At 38.4% G+C, this 20,770-nt stretch overlaps 1 protein-coding gene across 4 annotated transcripts; it reads right to left on the bottom strand.

The window, feature by feature from the left end:
• Window positions 1-1,329: 1,329 nt before the first annotated feature.
• fgfr1b (fibroblast growth factor receptor 1b) lies at window positions 1,330-20,686 on the bottom strand. 4 transcript variants are annotated; one of them, XM_052607349.1, is made up of 17 exons: window positions 20,263-20,686; window positions 15,695-15,882; window positions 10,898-10,984; window positions 10,645-10,817; window positions 9,237-9,360; window positions 8,952-9,142; window positions 8,663-8,813; window positions 5,343-5,536; window positions 5,101-5,246; window positions 4,874-4,995; window positions 4,521-4,631; window positions 4,217-4,407; window positions 4,021-4,143; window positions 3,868-3,938; window positions 3,614-3,751; window positions 2,882-2,987; window positions 1,330-2,707 (listed from the first exon to the last, which is right to left on the bottom strand). In XM_052607349.1, the coding sequence occupies exons 2-17, from the start codon at window positions 15,780-15,782 to the stop codon at window positions 2,525-2,527; spliced, it is 2,199 nt and encodes a 732-aa protein (XP_052463309.1). In that variant the 5' UTR covers window positions 15,783-15,882; window positions 20,263-20,686; the 3' UTR covers window positions 1,330-2,524. The 4 variants fall into 4 exon arrangements, with proteins under 4 accessions (XP_052463309.1, XP_052463311.1, XP_052463312.1 ...); XM_052607351.1 differs by having other exon boundaries at window positions 15,695-15,878; XM_052607352.1 differs by lacking the exon at window positions 8,663-8,813 and adding an exon at window positions 8,108-8,252 and having other exon boundaries at window positions 20,263-20,685.
• Window positions 20,687-20,770: the final 84 nt, after the last annotated feature.

The raw sequence follows: 20,770 nt of genomic DNA, 5'->3' as shown, positions 1-20,770 counted from the left end.
AGTGCCCAACAGATTCACAATGTTGAGGTTTAGAGCAAAACATGAAACAACATAATCACAGAACAACATTCATGCTAGAAAATTGCTAACGAGTTGCTAAATAAGGTTTACAACTACTGAACGGATGTGCTTGCGAAGCAGTCAGGCATTTAGCAACTTAGCAACTTATAGCAAGAATAAAAGTTAAAAGTCTCTTTTAAATAATACTAACTACAGAACCTGTTTTACTAAAAAATCTAAAATTGCTATTGTGAAAAAACCACTAGGGCATTACAGAGGGAAAGCATGGCTTGAAAATGCTGCTTCTCTTCTGATTTAGGACAACACACTGAACCAATCTATATCACACAAGCACAACAATCATGGAAGTGCCATTAGATATGCTGTGCTTAGTCTTTAGCCTACAGCTTGGTAACGTAACACCTTTATGGAGCTCAGATAATTCTATTTGTTTGCTCAAATGTTTGTTTTGAGGCTGCTGGTTGTAATGACAGCACTGTCGTTATTAGAGCACTTGAGTCATATATCCAGGACGTCCCTGGACCATCTGTCAGAGGTGATAATGGCCGATGGTTAATTGCACCTCATGGCCCATTAGCTGCTCATAAAGGTAGGTGTGTAGTCCATAGATAGTTTTGGCAAGGGTGCAATGGCACAAACAGATGGCAGATGTGACTCCTAACGTCTCTTATTTCCAGGCATTAATACAATTATGACCCTTTCCTGCTAAAAGCAACAAGATTACTGAGATTGAAAGACAAAGATGCTAAAAGGCTTCTGATGGATCAAGCAACACATCCTGATATTCAAGTAGCTTAGCGTGTCAAGCTAATAATAATTTCTGATTATTTACATTTTTATTAAAAAATTATTCAAATTTATCTGTTATATTTTCAGAACAGAAACACCTGTATGATATAATTTTTAGTTTGGATTGTTTCCATATTTGTTTCAATCTTCTGAAAAACTGCTTAGCATTAATTGAAGATCTAAAGGCTTGGCAGTGTGCTTAACTGTCTTGTTTCACTGCCTTGAGAGTTTTTCCTCCTGATGTATAGCCTGACGCTGCGGTGCTTGCTCTTGGTGTTGGCGTGGTTAATCGATGAGAGGCCAGCGGAAGGGAAAAACACTTCATCTCACCGTTAATCATGTGCTTAGCTCTCTCTCAAGCTTTCAGCATGAGTGGACGGTTCGCATTTAAGTCAACAACTTCTTATGCACATCTGCCCTACCAACAACCTCAGGACTGGCCTGTGAGTTAAGATGTTTGGTTCGCCTCTCATTACTTTCCAGCATGCATGAGCTACAAATACAAATGCCAGCTTCAGATCATATTTTATGTATAACATTTTTTATTTATATTCCCACAGGAAAGGCAGTATCAGTCAGCTTATTGAAAGCCTGAATATAAGTGCAAGGCCACTGCCTCGAAATTCACTTCAGGACGTACCATAAACAATCACGAACACATCAAAACTATTTGAGAACAAACTGCACACTGTTCCTCACAACAATCCTGTCATATAAACCCTGTCATTTGAGAGTGTAGCTTCAAATTATGAAGAAGCTACAGACATGCAATGCTCTGAAACTGGTGCATTTTACAGATTATCAACCACCATGCTAATGCTAAACAGCTGTTTCATATTAATAGTTACTAAACATTCATTCAAACTTGAATTTAGTGTTTCAGGACACCAAACAAAAGGTAACCGCACCTTATGATCGGAACAGCAAGCAATGAGTAACATTTCATTTCTAGCTTATTTTAACATATAGAAACTCTTCCATAAATCTGTGACACCGTACAGGCACGAGAAGGACATTTTTAACCATAAGTTATTAATTTTTCCACAGTGAAAGAGAAAATGTAACACAATCACAACCAGCCAGATCATATTTGACATTTAAAGGTGAAGTGTGTAATTTCTGCACAACTGTTTTCAAACAGGTTTCCTAAATAATTACTGCATCTGCCATTGGTCAAACAAACAGATATTGCGGTTGTGACTGGTTAGAACACTGTGCTGCGGATCATGTTCTTGAACCAAAAAAGGAATAAACAAACTCATACAAAAATAATAATTATTATAATAGTAATATAAAACCATTGTGTTTATATAATTTCATATTTGTACAGTCTAACCACATTTACAAAGCCAACATACTCTACTGGGTAACACTTTTTTTTCATAATTATTTCTCCACCCCATTGACTTTGCTGGCGTCAACAACATTTTTATTCTTCTGTGATACTTTTCGCACATCTTATTTGTGAGGATTGAACCCTCTGGAGATCAGTCGATGGACAGAAAGTGTGATAGTTCCCCACGTGAGACTCTCTGTTGTGATCAGTCTTGTTTTTGAGTGTGCTGGTATGAATCGTTTCCTCCCGCTTGCATTTCTGTGCTAGAAAAGCCCAGGCTGACCTCAGTCTCCGAGCCTGCAGAGTTTACGAGTCAGAGGAAGCAGAAAGATGCAGAGAGATCCTCTGTGAACATAGAGGTGCAGGTGTTCTCTACTGTCAGCGTTTTTTGAAGGATCTTATGTTTTGTTGTGGGGAGACTGTCGGAGGGATGCAGGGTTCTTCGGGTCCAGACTCTCTTAAAAAGACTGAGTCCGGCTCGGAGGAGCAGGTGGAACTCCGTTCATTCAGGATGACCTGAGAGTACATGGGCTCCAGGGGAACGGAGAGGTCCAGATACTCCTGCAACGGAAACATACATTATTAAGTCATCCCTATAATGCACTTCAATGAGAACAATGAAGATTTCATCCAAATTGGCAGATGGAACAGCATTAATAGAGTTTCTGCCCATGATGTATTTCACATCAGTCATCATGTTTACAGGTAGCTACCTATGCAGTCTGCTGGCCCTACCTGATTGGATATCATGGACAGAGTGCGATCAAGGTCTTCTACCAGCTGTTTAAAAGTTGGCCTCTGTGTGGGAACTGCATGCCAGCAGTCTTTCATCATCAGGTATCTGGGGGAAAAAAAAACAATTGCATAACTGAGTCATTATGTGAAGACAACACAAAAGTATTTATTTTTGTATTAAATCTTATTGTGGACAATTCATCAGTGCATTTTATTCTAACAAAAAATAATAATAATTACTGTTTTTTTACACCAAAAGTGGAAAATATAGAATCTTTTAAACTTGTATTAAAATGGTGTGATACATTATTGAGCAATGTATTTAAATAATGCCAAAAAAAAATTAAGTAATTATTATTATTGCAAATAAAACAAATATTTATTCAATTAAAAGACAAAGTCTGTTTAATAAAAAAATGTGTCACGTTATGGAAGTAAAATGTTTTTAAAAAATTCTATTTTATTCAATTCAGAAGGATTTTAGTTGCTAATCAAAACATCTGAATGGTCCTTTTTATTCAAAAAAAAAAAAGAAACAAGTAAAATAATAAAATAATTATTACAGCAAAAACAAGTACATGAATTATACAAGTTACACTCAAATATGTTTCAAATTGTGGAAGTTAAATGTTTTTGATTTGTTTGAATGCTTCAATTTAAAAGGTTTTAAAAGATTCTATTTAATTAAATTAAAAGGAACCTATTTTAGTCATTAATTCTTATGTGCCGTACATCTCCTGAGTGCAGGCTGAGGGTCTGTCCATGCGATGACCTTCTCGCAGTAGCTTGAAGAGCTCTTCCACAGGCACTCCTGGATACGGCGAGCCCCCCAGAGTGAAGATCTCCCACAGAAGAACACCGAAAGACCACCTACAACATGAGATCACTCAGTTAATACCAAAACAGAACCAAGAAACTGTCCTTTTATGAAGTAAGCGAGCTGATATAAAGATATACTGGCATTGAAAACAGATGAGCCATCTTACACGTCACTTTGATGAGTGTAAATCCTGTCAAATAAAGCCTCAGGTGCCATCCATTTGACAGGCAGCCGGCCCTGAAGAAGAAATAAGGATGCTCACTTGTCATATATTGACTTTTTAGATAATAAATGCAACTATGAATAACTGACGGCTTACATTTGTAGTCTTCTTGTAGTAATCTATGTGATGAACATCCCGGGCCAAACCGAAGTCTGCTATCTTCATTACATTGTCCTCTGTAACAAGTACATTGCGTGCTGCCAAGTCTCTGTGGATACACTACCAGAAAAGAAAAAGCATTTATTTCAGCCCATATTTTAAAGAAATAAATCACACAGTATGTCAACAATACCTTTTTGGATGCCAGGTACTCCATGCCACGAGCCACCTGGTAGGCACAGGAGACCAAGTCTTTAATGCACATGCTCTCCACAGGCACCTGGTCAGGATTGTAACAGTACTCCATGCCATGTGGCCGGCGGGCACGCAGATATTCCCGCAGGTTTCCTTTAGAGGCGTATTCCACGATGACATACAGAGGGCCTGAAACAGGGAGATTGGAAACCAACGTGTGTTTTGAGAAAGGAAATCCTTGTAGTGTGATCCAACATCTTCAGATGCCGCGTGATTGTAAGGATAATTAAATGGGCTCTTACCATCCTGGGTACAAGCTCCGAGCAGGTTGATGATGTTCTTGTGTTTTCCGATCATCTTCATCATCTCCATCTCTGAGATGAGGTCAGACAGATCCTTCTCAGTGGCATCAGCTAATAAAACATGAGAAATGATGATGAGGTCTGGTTAATAATGTCATCTGATAAATAATGCTGTTTTATGTTTTATGTTTGGTCTGCAAAAATTTCTTTTAATGAGTATTTTTGTCTGGTTTCATAATGTAACATTGAAAACAAATAACCTTAACATAATAAATTCCTAAAATGTACCTAAAGAAATCACATCAAACCATTTCATGGGGTCGTTTAGTCTGTTAATTTGCGAAACCACATACATTTCAGCATTTTCACAGCAACTTTAGTTATGCGGTTGGGCTTGTCTTTGTCCAGTCCGATGGCTTCGCCCATCACCACCTGACCAAAGCAGCCCTCACCCAGAGGTTTCCCAAGTACCAGCCTGTTACAAAAATTACAGAAGATTTCAGAATCATTTCTCGGTTGACCCTGTTACAGAGTTAAGGATGTGAGAAAAGTCCAAATTCTAGATGCACAGTGTGTGTACCTCTCTCGGGGCACCTCCCAGCATGGGTCCTGGGGCAGCTCGTACTCAGACACCCCTGACAGCATGGGCGTCCCGCTGGAGGAGAGCCGTGAAGGTCGGACCAACATCACACCAGAGTTCAGAGAGGAACTGGATTCCACAGACACCTGTAGAGTGAGGAAGTAGATTGGATTTTTTAAGGGCCTTTAGAAGGATACAAGGGCCCTTCTTTGGACAGCAGTACATCGAAGCTTATCTGTTACCTGTCTGCGGAGAGGAATGCTTTTGGCCAGCTTATGGACGGCCAGCTGGCTGCTGAAGTCGCTCTTCTTGGAGGAGCTGTGGACTTTGACGATGGTGGCGATTCCTACCATGAGGAAGATGAGGAAGAATCCAACGCAGTAGATCAGCACCTCCAGGTAGGACTGACTGGGGACTGCAGAGGGAGTGGTTGGGGCTTATGGGACAAATAGAAGGCTACGCAGTCAGTAAATATTTATTTATTTATATATCTTATTTAGTGTTATTTTAAACCATTATAGTTAACATCTTTATATTTTCCGTTTTTATTTTTATGATGATTATTATTAATACTATTTAGGTATAATTTATTCTTATTTAAATTTTTGTTTTAGTTAACAACAATAACCCTGTTTCGTAAGTCTAGTTTTCCAGTAAAAACATCCTCAAAACAAGATTTAAATTGACAAGCAAAAAAAAAAAAAAAAAAAAAAAAAATTATTTATATTTTTTTCCTTTTTTTTAAATGTATAAATTAAATTAAATTTTTATATATATATATATATATATATATATATATATATATATATATATATATATATATATATATATATATATATATATATATATATATATATATATATATTAGCCCTTTTGCTTTCCTTATCCATAAACAACATAAAAGTAAATGTATCTTGTTTGGGAATGGTTTAAATATTTTTTATGGAACACAAGACAAAATATGGAAATAATAGTGATGCTTGCCATAACAAACAGCACTAATAAGGCTGAATCTACTTTTGCAGTGTTATGAAAACCTCTGTTACTGTGTCTACGGCATTAAACAGTGCTTTGGATTGACACACACTGGTAGATGCTGGTGACAGGCACACACACACACACACACACACACACACACACACACACACACACACACACCTCAAGCTCTGTTTTATTTCAACCAGTGCATTTGACACTACTGGCACTGAGAAAAGAGCACAAGCACCCTTTTGTGGCCACACAATGGCTCCTTTGTGGCGTAGTATTTCATCCCACATTCTCCACCAGCGTGATGCTGCAGTCATCCCATGCACAAGTATGAAACTGAACCATCCTGGCCAAACTGTCCTGAAAGGCCAACGTGACACAAGGCTACACCTGACGGGTTGTTAATAAATTAGAGCATCGTTCATATAGAGTTGAGTTTTTCTGCAATAGTATGCAGTGGTTGAAATAAAACAAATCCTCCAGAAGATAAGAAACTAATTATGTGATGCTTGAGCATTAATAATTATTTTTCCAGCAAGGAAACCCATATTAGTTAGTGATCAAGCTGATAATAGAATGGGTTAGAGGAAGTGACATCAAGTGACAGCTATAACAACCACAAAACTCTGAAAATAAATGCCAACTTCAATACATTAGTAAAAAAATGTTTTAATGAGCCAGTTAAAATGCAGCACCAAGTCACAGTAGTTAGATTATAGTCAGTGACTCCAGAATTATATCTAGATTCTATTTTAAGGCAATATTTTTTGCACCATTTTCAGCAGAGGTTCTCAACCAGAGGGCCGAGGCCAAATAGGAAGACTTAGTGAACTTCTAAATGGCCCTGACATGACTTAAAATTATTAAAATAAGACAAAACAAGCATTAAAATAAGCTACAAAAAAGCTAATTATAATTGTAATTCAACCCCTCAACAATATTTAAATATAAAAAAACAGGTTTACACCCGTCTTGATACATTGTTATGATTCTGCTTACTCTCAGAATGAGCATAACTCATTTAGGCCCCGTCCACACGGAGACGCGTTTCTGTGAATACGCACGCATTTTTTATCGGATAGGCGTTTCGTCCACACGGATCAGGCGTTTTCATAAGGTGAAACCGCTATTTTTTGAAACCGGGTCCCAGAGTGGATAAATTTTAAAACGCCGTCTTTGCGTTTTCGTCTGGACGGCTAATCCGTATATTTTCTGAAACGATGACGTCATCAGCCCACGTTCTCCCCCTAGTCATACACCTCTACGTCACGTGACCGCAACAAAAACATGAACAAACACTGAACAATTGTCTTTTTATTAACTAACATTAACACTGATTAATAAATGTATTGTTCCATGTTCGTTTGTGTACCACGCGCAAGGTTTATGAGCATAGTCCAAGTCTTCTTCTCTGTTTTTAGTGTATCTCTGTGTCAGAATTACAGCGCCACATACTGGTCTGGCATGTATACCACGTCATCATGCGGTTTCGTGTGGACGCGGATATTTCTTGAGACGAGGAAAAAAAAGATCGGATTGGGGTAAGCTCTGTCTCTGTGTGGACGGGGCCTTAATCTGAATAAAGGTGACTTGATGTGCAATAACCACTCATTAAAACAACAAAGATAGCAGGTCAGAGAGAGAAAACAAGGTTTATCGAGAAAAATAAGAAGAGGAGGTGAAACAGTGCTATAACTTGTGTCATCAGCCAGAGGTGGAAACCAATGAGGGCACTTCTGTAAGTTGATACTTATAGGGGAAGATATCATTAAAATACAAATGTTTGGTCTACTCTGCATGCTGGTGCCATGCATGGGTGGTTTTGCACCTGTGGACGGCCCATGATACACCTCGTCTTTTGTCAATGGTGCAAAACATACACCAGCTAAAGTGAGAGCTGAGTAAATGCTCTTTGACTTTTACGTGGCTCACCTGAAACTGGCGAATGACACATACAAAATAGCCACTGTTAGGACGAGAAGGAAAGGTCTAGAGATGACAGAAAAGAGTTGCCGGATACCTTTGACAACGGTCAACCAAGCTGAATGATGGGAGATCCCAATTGAATTGCCCGCCAAGCAAGTATACTCCCCAGCATCCTCAAAGGACACATTCCTCAACTGGAGCACCTCCATCTCCTTGTCGGTGGTGTTGAGGCCTGCCGTCTGAAAGAGAATGAGAAAAGCAGACCCGAGGCCCATGACGTGAGGGGAAGGGAGGAGGAAGCAGGAAAACGTTGAGCTTGGGAGATTTCGGGGAGTCGTTGCGTCTATCCGGTTGGATTACAAACCAGTTAGATGCTCGGGAAACCACCTGAAAACTTTCTATCACCTTAAGAGGGATCAAATATTGCTGCCCAGCACCATCACCTTCAATCTACCTCCACCCACATCAGGCAAGCAACATGGAGACTCTCTCCAGTAAAACCCAATCCATAGCGAGGGAGTTATCGCCGATGGTTGGGTCGACCGGGAGTTTCCATGGCATAACGGGATAGGAAAACCCAAAGCATGAGAGAAACCCAAGGCTTAAACCTCTGAGGAGATCACTTTAGATTATCCTGTGGTCAAGTTACCTTGTACGTCATGTCTAAGGACAGTTAACCAGGCTGACTGATTGGCTTCTCCTATATAATTGGACACTTTGCATATATACTCGCCGCCCTCTTCTTCTGTGATATTGTTGAGTGTCAGCACCTGGGTGTCCGAGCTATTGACCCCCGAGTGCTGGAGATGACAAGAGACCAAATTCATCACTTCCAATCCCTACCCAGGACATCCTAATATGTGTGGACCACTTATATGAAACTGCTCCATGCAAGTCAGACTTAAGTAAACTGACTGCATTTCAATGTAAACCTTTACCTTTAGGATGCGTACGTAGGGGAGTCCATCAGGTCCCAGTTTGCTTCCGTTCACATGTATGTGTTTGAGCCACTGAATGTGAGGCTGGGGATCGCTGAAGACCTTGCAAACAAACTCTACGTCACTGCCGACCACAGCTGTTCGATTTGCAGGGAGACCAGCGTATAGGATAGGCCTGTGAGGCGATCGCTCTGAAATATACACAAGACAGGGTTTGTTAAATTTGTATTTAAGCACAGTATTTATTCCTGGAATGCTACTGGTTGATATTGAGAGATGACTGACCCACTACGTCCAGCTGATAGGTGTGATTAATGCTTCCATATTCGTTCTCCACCAGGCACGTGTAGTTGCCCTTGTCTGAGGGCACCACGGACTCCATGATTATTGTCCACATGTGTTCCCGCAGCTGGGAATGGAAGTGTATTCACACAATATTTACTCAAAATACACACACACACAAATGAAAACCAGATATACATACTCCATTCACAAATCGGTTATTTGATATATACTATATATATATTTTGCCTTAGAAATGGCTTAAAGGTGCTGTAGGAAACTTTTGTAAAAATATATTTTTTACATATTTATTAAACCTGTCGTTATGTCCTGACAGTAGAATATGAGACAGATAATCTGTGAAAAAATCAAGCTCCTCTGGCTCCTCCCAGTGGTCCTATTGCCATTTGCAGAAACTCCATCGCTCCCGGTAAAAAACAACCAGTCAGAGCTGCGATCCGTAACTTTGTTTGTGTTCAAAATGTAGAAAAATTTATATAATAAGCGAGTACACCATGAATCCATTTTCCAAACCGTGTTTTTAGCTTGTCCTGAATCACTAGGGTGCACCTATAATAAGTGTTTATATTCTGACTATTTTAGATTGCTTCGGGGGTACCGCGGCGGAGTAACCCAGTACCTTTGTGATTCTTCATAGACATAAACAGAGAGAAGTAGTTCCGGCTACAATGTTCTTCCGCAAGATGCAAGCAGTTCTGTTTATTAACCATTAGAGCGTCAAAAGTTACCGACTGCAGCTTTAAATGATTCATTTCAAATAAAAGATACCATTGAGAAGTCTAAATAAATATAATAATATTCAATAATTTTCATTTATATTGACCAATATGACAATAATTATAGTAGTAGTAATTTAAAATGATTACATTAAAAAAACACGTGGGTAAAAGTTTGAATCAATTAATGGATTCACATTCAAAAACACTTAAAAACATCAGTTTTAATGCTGTTATTCTAGCACATTGTGGTACTTCTTGTCTTGATATGTGCACATTGTCTCTCTATGTTGAGTCATTTTTACATTTTCTGGGTTCTTGAAGGAAACGGTTATACCTCTATACTCTGTATACTTCTATATGGCTGATGTGACAATCCCTTAAATCCATTTTTTAAATCTGCATCAAATCATCACAAATATTTTTCCAAGCCCTAATCACTATTGCAAGCTATTTGTACTAGAGCTCCATTGTTTCCAACACGTTTACATCAGGGTGTGTGCATTCAGGTGTCGGGTTCAGGGTGTATAGATTCAGGCTGTGATTTTGGCCTATTGTAAGTTGAGGTATCAGCTTTCATTCTCTCGGGTCAGGTGCAAAGTAAATGAGGGCTTTATGTCCCACATAACAGTGATATCAGTCAGGTACTAAAGTCTGCTTATATACAAACGTACCTTGTATCCCCCGATGCGCTGGTCTCTTTTGAACTCTTTTCCATTCTTAAGCCAGCGTAGTTTCGGCATCGGATTTCCCTCGGCCTGACATCGGAATTTCACCGTTTTGCTGGCTGGTACGGCATGAAGCTTTTTTTCCATCTTTTCAGGTTGGGCCCAATGAGGTGCCATTGCTAAAGAGGAAATATGGTATTAATAACAAAGAACAATTTATAATTTGATTTCCTTCCTGAAAACGAGAGTGCATTCTTACGTAAGAGCTCCTGGCTACTTGACGGCTTGTTCTCTTCTGACGATGACTCATCGTCGTCCTCATCCTCGGAAGACGCTGTTGCGTGACCTGTCACAAAGTCGACAGGATGTGTGTCAGAGAATAAATTCACACAGCCACCCAAAAAGGGCAGAATATAGCTATGCAGATGTGGTTATTTATTTGTCTGTTTGTCAACCTTGATCCACCAAATCTGATAATGTCTTGATTTATATCCCTTAAAGTGTTTTTCATGGAGCAGAGAATAGCAGCAGGATGAGAAAGGAGAGGCTTACAACACTTTTATTTGTTTTGTATAATTTATGTATTCACAATCTTCTGGTGATTTTGTATTCCTGCCTGATCTGGATATTGAACCAGGATGAAGTAATGCATCCGCCCTTCACAGAGCGTCGGACAGTGAGAACTCATGAGTCACTGCAGGCTCCGCTCCAGAGCTGTACCCACGCTCCCATCACACAAACACACACACACACACAGACACACACACACTCTGGGGAGCTGTCTGAAAAATTCACCACTCAACGCCTGACACATTCCACAGCTGAACAGAGAGAAACAGCCTCACAATGTTCCAGTTGCTCATCAATAACAACAATACAATCCCCAAAACAACTTAAACTAGTTTTTAACTATTTCAGAAGGCAATAAGTGGTGTTTGCCTGTGCAAAACTTGCCTGCATGATGCCAGGAGGGTTGCAACCTGTTTGCTTAGATCACGTCTAGGTCATATTTTAACCATATTTTAACAGATTTTATAATTAAAAGAAAATAATGATTACAATTCAGATAAAGAAAATGAAGAAAAAATTATATGTAAGAAAATATTTTCATTAATATTTATTCATTTAATTTATCATTACAATTAAGCTAATTTTTTTGCATTAAACATTAATGGTTTAAATATTGATTTTAGATATTAAATTTGTAACATATTTATACATCAAAATACTATTTTATTGTTTATCATTAGATTCGAATACTTTGAATCTAAAACATAAGATTGCTAGCAAGAAATGTGATACTTCCTTTACAAAAGAGGGGAAGATATTCTGAAGAAAAAATGAAACAGTTTAAAGATTAACCTAATGTGGCCCATTACACTTATTAGGCCTGAGTTTCAGTCATTCCACACAAAAGCCCAAAAAAACCCTGACGCCAGAACATACAGCCGTCCCATTCAAAGAGACCCCCCACCAACCTAAAGTCACCTTAATTGTCAAACAAACTAATCCGTCTCTTTTGTCCTCCGCAGTGTTTCCTGACAATGTGAGCGGATCCATCGGAGACAGAAGGGGGAAAGAGAGAGTGTTTGGAGAGACGGAGAAGAGCCTGTAACAGCAGGTTCCTCGGCTAGTTGTCATGGAGATCTCACTTAAGCCTAGTGGAGGTATTTCCTGGATCACAGGCCTCTTAATCCCGGCAGGGAAACGGGACGAGAGGGGGTTGGGATCAACTTTTGCTTCAGCCCAGTTTAACAAAAAAAAAAGCATGGTGTGCAGGAAAGGTTGAGGCTGAAGGAGATGCTGGTCTTGTAAATATGAAATGAGAACTGATGTCTCATCTTATATCCTTTCATTACTTTATTTCCAATCATTACGTTCACATACTAGAGCAGAAACATCACGTGCAGCCCTAAACCTCACATTTACGAGAAAAACAACTGCAGTTAATAGGGCTGACAACTCCCAGCATGCCCTTTGATTCTTTTATACTAAAATTAAACCCTGGCTGTGAATACTGTTGTAATAAATTCAGATAAGTTATTTTTAGAGGAGACTAGCATTTATTAATTCTTCATAGACAAGTGGTTTTGCTATAAGTGGCAAATTTTCTTTACAAAAATGTCCACAAAAAACATCAATCTGACCCTGCCTTTTATAGGCACAACAATATGCAACAAAGAGTTTCTGAATTGCACTAGAAATTCAATTGTTTTGGCGACCGAACTGGTATTTAATGTGGTCTGGGTAGGCCTTTTTAACTTTTTAATAACAACGTCAAAGAGTCTGTCCTTGTTAGCATGTGCCTAATTTAGCTAGCTTCTACCAATAATGAACTGATGTGAAGCAAATTTAGCAATTGATTTTAACAAAAGTTTGGGTCGGTAAGATTTATTTTTAAATGAAAATGCTAATGCGTACCAAGGCTCCATCTATAAGATCAAAATACAGTAAAAAAGTAAAATATTATTACAAATTAAAATAAGTATTTTATTTATTTAATATATTTTAACATTTAGTTTATTCCTGTGATGCCATGCTGTATTTTCAACATCATAACTCCAGTCTTCAGTCACGTGATCCTTCAGAAATCATTCTGATATTTGATGCTCAGGAAACATCAGTTATTAATAGTGATAAAACAGTTGTGCTGGTTAACAATTTGGAGGAAACTATATTATACTGTATATTTTTCCAGGATTCTTTGATGATTAGAAAGTGTAATGGCGATCCAAGGCTTTCCAAGGGGTGGCACAAAGGATTTGACGCGTGAATCAAAAATTTTGCTTGAAAATGTTTACTTTTTCTTTGTCTCATTACATCACAAAATAAATTCAAAAATAAGGTCTACACTAATTCCAGTTTCAAAAAAGAGAAATTTTCACGGTCAAGAACAGCATTAATTTGAAATGGAAATATTTTGTCAAATTACAAATGTCTTCACTATCACTTTTAGATCAATATAATGCATCCTTGCTGATCAAAAATATTAATTTCTTTTTAAATAAAAAATACAAATAATTTAAAAGTAAATTAATTCATTTTACTGACCCCAAAATTTTGAACAGTAATGCATAGTTGACATTTATTTTTTATATACATTATTAGTTTTTCCTCTGTTGTGCACAATCCTGTCAGAACAGAACGTCATCCCTATTTTTGGCTTTCAAACTGTTAAAAATCAAGGCAATCACATACACACTTTGGGGAATTTCCACTCAGAATATCATACAAAGCTATTGCACAAGCTTCACCAAAATTTAGCTCTTGCACATAAAGCGGCACTGAGAATAAAAATACAGTTAAATACAGTTAAATTTGAAGCAGTTCACAAGAAGGGGAAAAGTGTAACACCTAAACAGCTGAAATGGGCAAACTGTAAAATTGGAAGCACATTTTGTTTACTGAAGAAATTCTGTGGAAAAATACTTGCTTATAACCGCTATAAAATAATCAAACTAAATAAAAATATAACATTTTCCATAAAACTGAAAAAATCTTGATATGCTCGTGACTACGTCATTCTTCCCAGTCTGACAGACCCAAAAACACAAGCATGATTTCATCAGCGAGCAGTACCAACACACATCTGTGTGCTCAGATTCAGAATGCTCTGGACTGGCTTCTTGGTAAAGCGAAGGGAATGTGTTTTCTCAGAGGGAGGCGGAGGCCCGACCCATTAGTCTTGGTCAGTCAGTCCAAGCTGAAGTGGACAACATCTGTCATCACCTCATTATTCATCCGCGACTTCTTTAAAAGCCTAAATGTCATTGCATTTCCGATCATTATGACCCTTTTAATGAACTAAACCTTCAATAAAACAAGCCTCAAATCCTTATAGCTGACCGTCTCTCCGCATCTTCCAGGATTGGTGCTAAGCTCTGCACTTGGCTGGGAATCAGTAAAGGAAGTCATAGCCTGGATGGTTTGCTGCTGGGATTTCCTGCCTGGCTAGTAATAGTCCTGGGCAACGAGTCACAACTACTAGTTAATTCAGGCAAGAGGGCAAACCGTTAGATCAATGCTTACAAACAATGGACCAAGAGTTTATGCAGCAACAGGATATGGACGATGGTGGTTTTCACATGCAGAGGAGCTCTGTCTCAAGCAGCTGTGAATGGACACTATGTCCACTTGTATGCAAACATGCATCATCAATAAGGCTGTAAACAACTAAGACTAGTGTAAGCGTGTTGGTGTCAGGCTGTCACAACAACAATTCTGCCCCTGCCCCTTTACAATAAAGGGAAATTCAAATTATCAAACTACTTGATTCAACTCAAAACAATGAACTATGGCTTGTAATGATCGATATTAAAATTGAATAATATTTTGTCTAAATTAATATTAAAAAAATAAAACTTGAAATGAACATGATCAGCGCAGAAAGTTAGGAATTAACTGAACTCTTCTTCATTACAGTTTGCACATATTTTTTTCGTCGCGAACATTGATCTGCCTTCAAACTAAATTTTCTGGGTCCAACATGCAGTGTGAAAGGGGCTCTAGACACTGATATCCATCCAATGCTGGGGGGGGGGTAATAAATAAAGCTGATATAACCATATGGTTCCAATATATCAAAACCAATGAGTAAGAGAGAAGCGGCTAATGAGCATTACAGATTTAATGAAGCCATTCTCTGACTGCAGTAGACGTCTGTATTGTATTTGGTGATCTTTTAGTGCATTGAGAAGTCTTTGCAATGCTATGCATTCCACCGTGATCCATCTGAACCTCTAAGGTTTCAAGAAAGAGCGAAAGACCCCAAAGCACTTTGGATGCATAAAGAAAAAGCATCTGGAGTCCAACAGCACATCAGATCCTAATGAGTTCCAGCTCCGCTAGTTAACGCCACATCAAAAACAGAGCCATGACCAGAACTCTGCTGCTGCATGAGCTGGAGCCAAGTGTAAACCGAACATCAAATGAACGTATTCGAACCTAAATCAGGCAAGTAAAAGATTTGCTGCTTGCTTTCTTCCAATTGTTTCCATTTGTGCCACCTCAGATTAGGAATAGCCTGGAAATGGACATGGGAACAGGAAAAACTTACCTTGTTCGGTTACTGCGGGACGTGAGTGGGCCAAGGGGAGCTGAGCTAGAATAACCCACAGGAGAAGCAAATGCCATGACTTCATCATCCTGAGAGATGGGCAGCTGGGCGAGGAGGGTGGGCCGAGTCAGCTCATTCACTCAGCTGTGGGCAGCACTGGCCCATCACCACTGCAAGCATAGAGCTACCTGCCAAAGAGAGAATGCGTACAGGAATTAGTCTTACACGCTATGCATTGATACAAAGGAGGAAAAATTAACTTTTCATTGGAATGTTCTGGCTTTGGGAAATTTATCTCCCCATTTTTCTTTTTCAATTGGCATCTATGCTTCCCTGAAGTACCTTTAAAATCATTGGAGCCTTTCCATTCCATAAAATATTCTTTATAGTGGAAAAGAGTTCTTTACATGCTAAAAAATCTAAATGACCATGGCAACAGGATTGCACGATAAAACTACATGTCCCATAATTCTCTGTGGCAACACAAAAATGATAAACTACATACATAAAACGTCAAATAAACATCTAATATGCAGACTTTTTAATTTTGTGAACGAGTCAATTTTATTTTGATCAAAATCACTTGAAGATGCATCACATCACAATAGGAACAAGTTAAGGACTTCAAGCAACACACCATTTAAAAGTTTCAAATCAGCATATCAGAATGATTTCTGAAGGATCACGTGACACTGAAGACTGGAGGAATGATGCTGAAAAGTCAGCTTTGCATCACAGGAATAAATTATATTTCAAATATATTCAAATAGTAAACAGTTATTTTAAATTGTAATAATATTTCACAATATAACTGTTTTTACTGGATTTTTTTCAAAGAAATGCAACCTTGATAAGCATAAAAGACTTCTTACAATCTTACAATCTTAAAAATCTTACAAGCCCCACACTTTTGACTGGTATTATAAGTTTCCACTTATAACCATATCAAAGAGCCACAAAATATGAGCCCAAGTACACTCACGCTCGGCTTACAAAGACCAGGCCCCTCTCATTTACTGAAATAATACCATCACCTGGCCATAAAGCCCATCTGGTACCCACTAATTCAACTTCTAAGGCTCCTTCGTTGCTTTTAAATATTAATTAAGTTTGATTAGCATTGACAACCGTTTATGCATCAATTCACCACCCAATTAAACAACCACTGATAAATAATAATACAAAATCTCCTAATTTCAAAGCAACAATCGTCCTATTACCAAAAATTCCAAGTTAACTAAGAAAAAGCTGTAACTCGTCGACTACATACCTCACAAATCAAAAACTAGTTCAAACATGGTTTTCCCACAAGTATGAAGAAAACAGAGGCCCCAAACCTCTAGACCCCTCACCCGACAGCAGCTGCCCCCCTGAGTAGGTGTAGAGAGGCCCTCCTGGTGGTGTGAAACACATCTGTTAATGCTATGACCCCCTAAGACCCGCCACTTGACACTTGTCTTTCGTCGGGACCCCAGTCACGCCCCCATCCCTGCCAAACATTACCAAACAAAAGCCAGTAATCTGGTGGTTGTTTTTGTACCCCCTCCTCCAATAATAGTGCTGCAAACCATTTGCTCTCGCACCTTCAACATTACTCACAATTTCCAATCTGAAACAACAACACATTTTGGTGCCACATGTTTTGCTCTCATTACTAATGAGGGGAATTAAAGTATTAGTGAATGTAAACAAAGTTGTTTTTAACTTATTAGCACCTTCATTGTAAGGCTAGGTTTCACACAGGTTTGTTTAAAAAACTCAACCATGATCTGTTTTCATCTAGAGGAGTTGAAATACAGCAACATCCAATTCTGTTAATTATGAACACCTCATAAGAATAATAAACGAGGGATGTCCGTCCATTACTGAGAGCTGTCGGATGGTTTTATTCCAGAGTAATTCAGCTAAAGGCAAGTACATGAAGAGACGGTCGTTCTGCGGTGGGTGGCGACCCTGACTGAAAAATCTTAAATGCTGATGTGCAGCGGGTTTATGATAAGGCCATAAGCGCAGTTCATTTACCTCCCAGGCGCTGTCCATAACCGCGTCAAAGCAGTAAAATTTAAGAATCTCTTAAACTGATGAGAATGTGGAGCTATTCGTGGCACTTTTTCACACATGAAACTGCGGCACACTGGAGAAATTTATATTGGATGAGCTATAAAAGTGTTTTTCAACAACAGTCACGAAACCATGTAAAAAAACGTGTGAAGTTCTAGAAGAATAATAGCTAACATGTTGCACAGTCTTACCACCAGTCTGATGGATTAAAAAAAAATATAAAAAAAAGAGAGATTGGTAGTGCTCATGATCACTAAAGGGAAAACAGGAAACAAACCATTTCTAATGTTAAACACCATAGCCATACAACATCAAAATAAATAAATTAAAAATATTAAGTAAATACTTTGAAAAATTTTCACTTTAGAAATTGCTAGTGAAATTCACAAATAACAAAAAAAAAGGCAAGTAATTAAACCTGAAATTCCGAAGACTAAAACAGTATTTTCTTGTAAAACATACTTAAATAATAATGTTTTATTTACCTTTAACTTTGAAAAATAATTTAAATTATTTTCATCTCTAATGAAACTTAATCTCTTTAAAAAAAAAAAAAAAAAAAAAATATATATATATATATATATATATATATATATATATATATATATATATATATATATATATATATATATATATATATATATATCAAATATTGTATAAAAAATAATGTGTGCATCTTACAGATTAGCAAATATGAAAATGGATAACTAACTTACTAAATAATTATATTTATATGTGTGTGCATGTATATATTTCTTTTCATATCTGGCCCTAAATAACCTTTCAGTAGATTGTATTATTCTTATTTGCAAGCTGCTTTGGACAAAAGCATCTTCTAAATGTGGATAAATGCAAACAAATAAAATTCTACTCAACTATTGCCACGAAACAGCCTTGAAACCCGTAGTCCTTTCAGAGTTCTCTACAGTAATGCAAGAGGAGCATTTGAAAAGCCCATTGTGTTAATTAAAGTTTGGGGTTTACTGTGTTCCCTAACCCCCCTGAGAGTCCAGCCCTTAATCACTATGCTGCTGTATCCATGCATGACATTCCTCGACTTGGTGTTTGTTTTGGAAGATAGTCATCAATCCATCCCAGGACCTCACTGTTCACTACAAGGTTCTTTGGGAACCCAAAATTGTTCTTCTGTGGTATTGCTACAGGGGCAGTCATGGCTTAATGGTTCGGACTTGTAACTTGGAGGTTGCGGGTTCAAGTCTCACGTCTGACAGGAATTGTCGTTGGGGGGATTGAATAACCATGCACTCTCTTCCACCCTTAATACCATGACTGAGTGTGTGCAATTGGATGGGTTCAATTCAAAGCACAAATTCTGAGTATGGGTCGCCACACTTGAAAGAAGAAGAAGAAGAAGAAAAAAATCATTTGGAACCTCAAGAGTTACAAACCATAAATATTATTCATGGAATATCTAAAACTCTGGACGAAACCAGTGGCATGAATAACCACCAGGTGCATGGACAGAGCTGGTCTTTCAGTGCATCCAATATTACACATTCAATTTGGATGGGCTCCAGTTGACATATTATGAGATTTGGCTGTAACTCAGCACAAAGTGCCACAATAAGTCAAGATGTGCTCTTCTGGGAGGGAAGTTGTGGTTTGAAAAATATCATTTTATTTATGAGTCATCTCTAAAATTAATGCTTCTGGAATTAAGTAGTCATCCTCAGAGATGATCCTCGTGATCAGAAAGTGACCCTAAAGGTAAATTAGCACAACATCTCGAGCATGGAGCACAATTACTGTTTCAGTGGTTCTTGACCAAGATGTTTAGAATTACTCTACTAGTGCATCTTTTCCCCTAAATTCTACAACAGAGGTCAGACCAGGGAACATCAGCTCAGTTAAATCACACACACACACACACACATTTGTTTCTGTGAAAAGTGAGGACATCCCATAGGCATAATGGTTTTTATACTGTACAAACTGAGCGTTTTGAAAAATTGGGACATGGGTTATGTCCTCATAAGTCACCCTCTCCTTATAATACCTGTGTCATGTCATTATACAGAGTTGTGTCCTGATATGTCACAAATACATGCCCACACACACACACAAACTGATTTATCATTACCACAGAAACAGATCCTAGAAATGTTTATTTCCTCAAGGAACACAATGCATCCATAAGAAACACTGGACATATCACCTAGGGTTTAACAGCTCAAAATAGGCCACTTTTCATGTACATTGATATGCAAATTGAGGAAATACAATGTAGCATTCTTATTCTACTCCTGCTGTGAGCACCTATTCAAGGTTGGTCTCTTCATGAATGTGCAAATACAATGGAAATGGGAATGATTTGCTTTAAAAAACACAACTATACATACAGGCTATATGTGTAAGGTTATATAAATGTAGCCTATAGTACACTATTTATCTTTATACCTCAACCACACTTCTGTATGGACCTCTCTACATGAAATGTGCAAAACAAGTTTATTTAAAAAAATACAGAATTTGTTTTAAACACTCACCTCTGGATGTTATTGTGAGCACTGCGTTGTTTTGCACTTCTTGTGGGAGTTATTTAGGTTTGTAAAACGTTACTCCAAAACAAGCGTTCTCCGGAGAAAATGTCCCACGCTGAAGTTGCTCAAAACAAGCCTCTCAGCCAGATTTCTCTCGTGCAGCGCGCGTTTTTGCAAAAATAGCGAGAAAAAAGGAGTCACGTTTAAACTAGCCGAACCACACAAAAGCTTTTTGTCCAGGTGCGTAGAGGGACCGTTAGAAAACTTCCACGTATTTGCTGTTTGCTAAGTTTTTAGGAAGAAACTCGCGCGGGTGTCTCGCGGCGAACGGAGATTTACGAGTCACACCGAAGCTGCCGCGAATGCGCGTGTTCGTCGTGCACTTTCTCTGGCGCTCACAGCAGCGGTTCTTCCACTCGAAATGAATATGAAGGAGGTTTTTTCATCGTTCCTCCCACTTCCAGGATTTGAGGATTCAAGAATTCCACTGCACCCCTCTTCACCCCCCCCCCCC

The sequence above is a fragment of the Carassius gibelio genome, chromosome A10 (genome assembly GCF_023724105.1).
Source record: "Carassius gibelio isolate Cgi1373 ecotype wild population from Czech Republic chromosome A10, carGib1.2-hapl.c, whole genome shotgun sequence".
Classification (NCBI taxonomy): domain Eukaryota; kingdom Metazoa; phylum Chordata; class Actinopteri; order Cypriniformes; family Cyprinidae; genus Carassius; species Carassius gibelio.
This window is presented reverse-complemented; position numbering and strand designations above follow the sequence as displayed.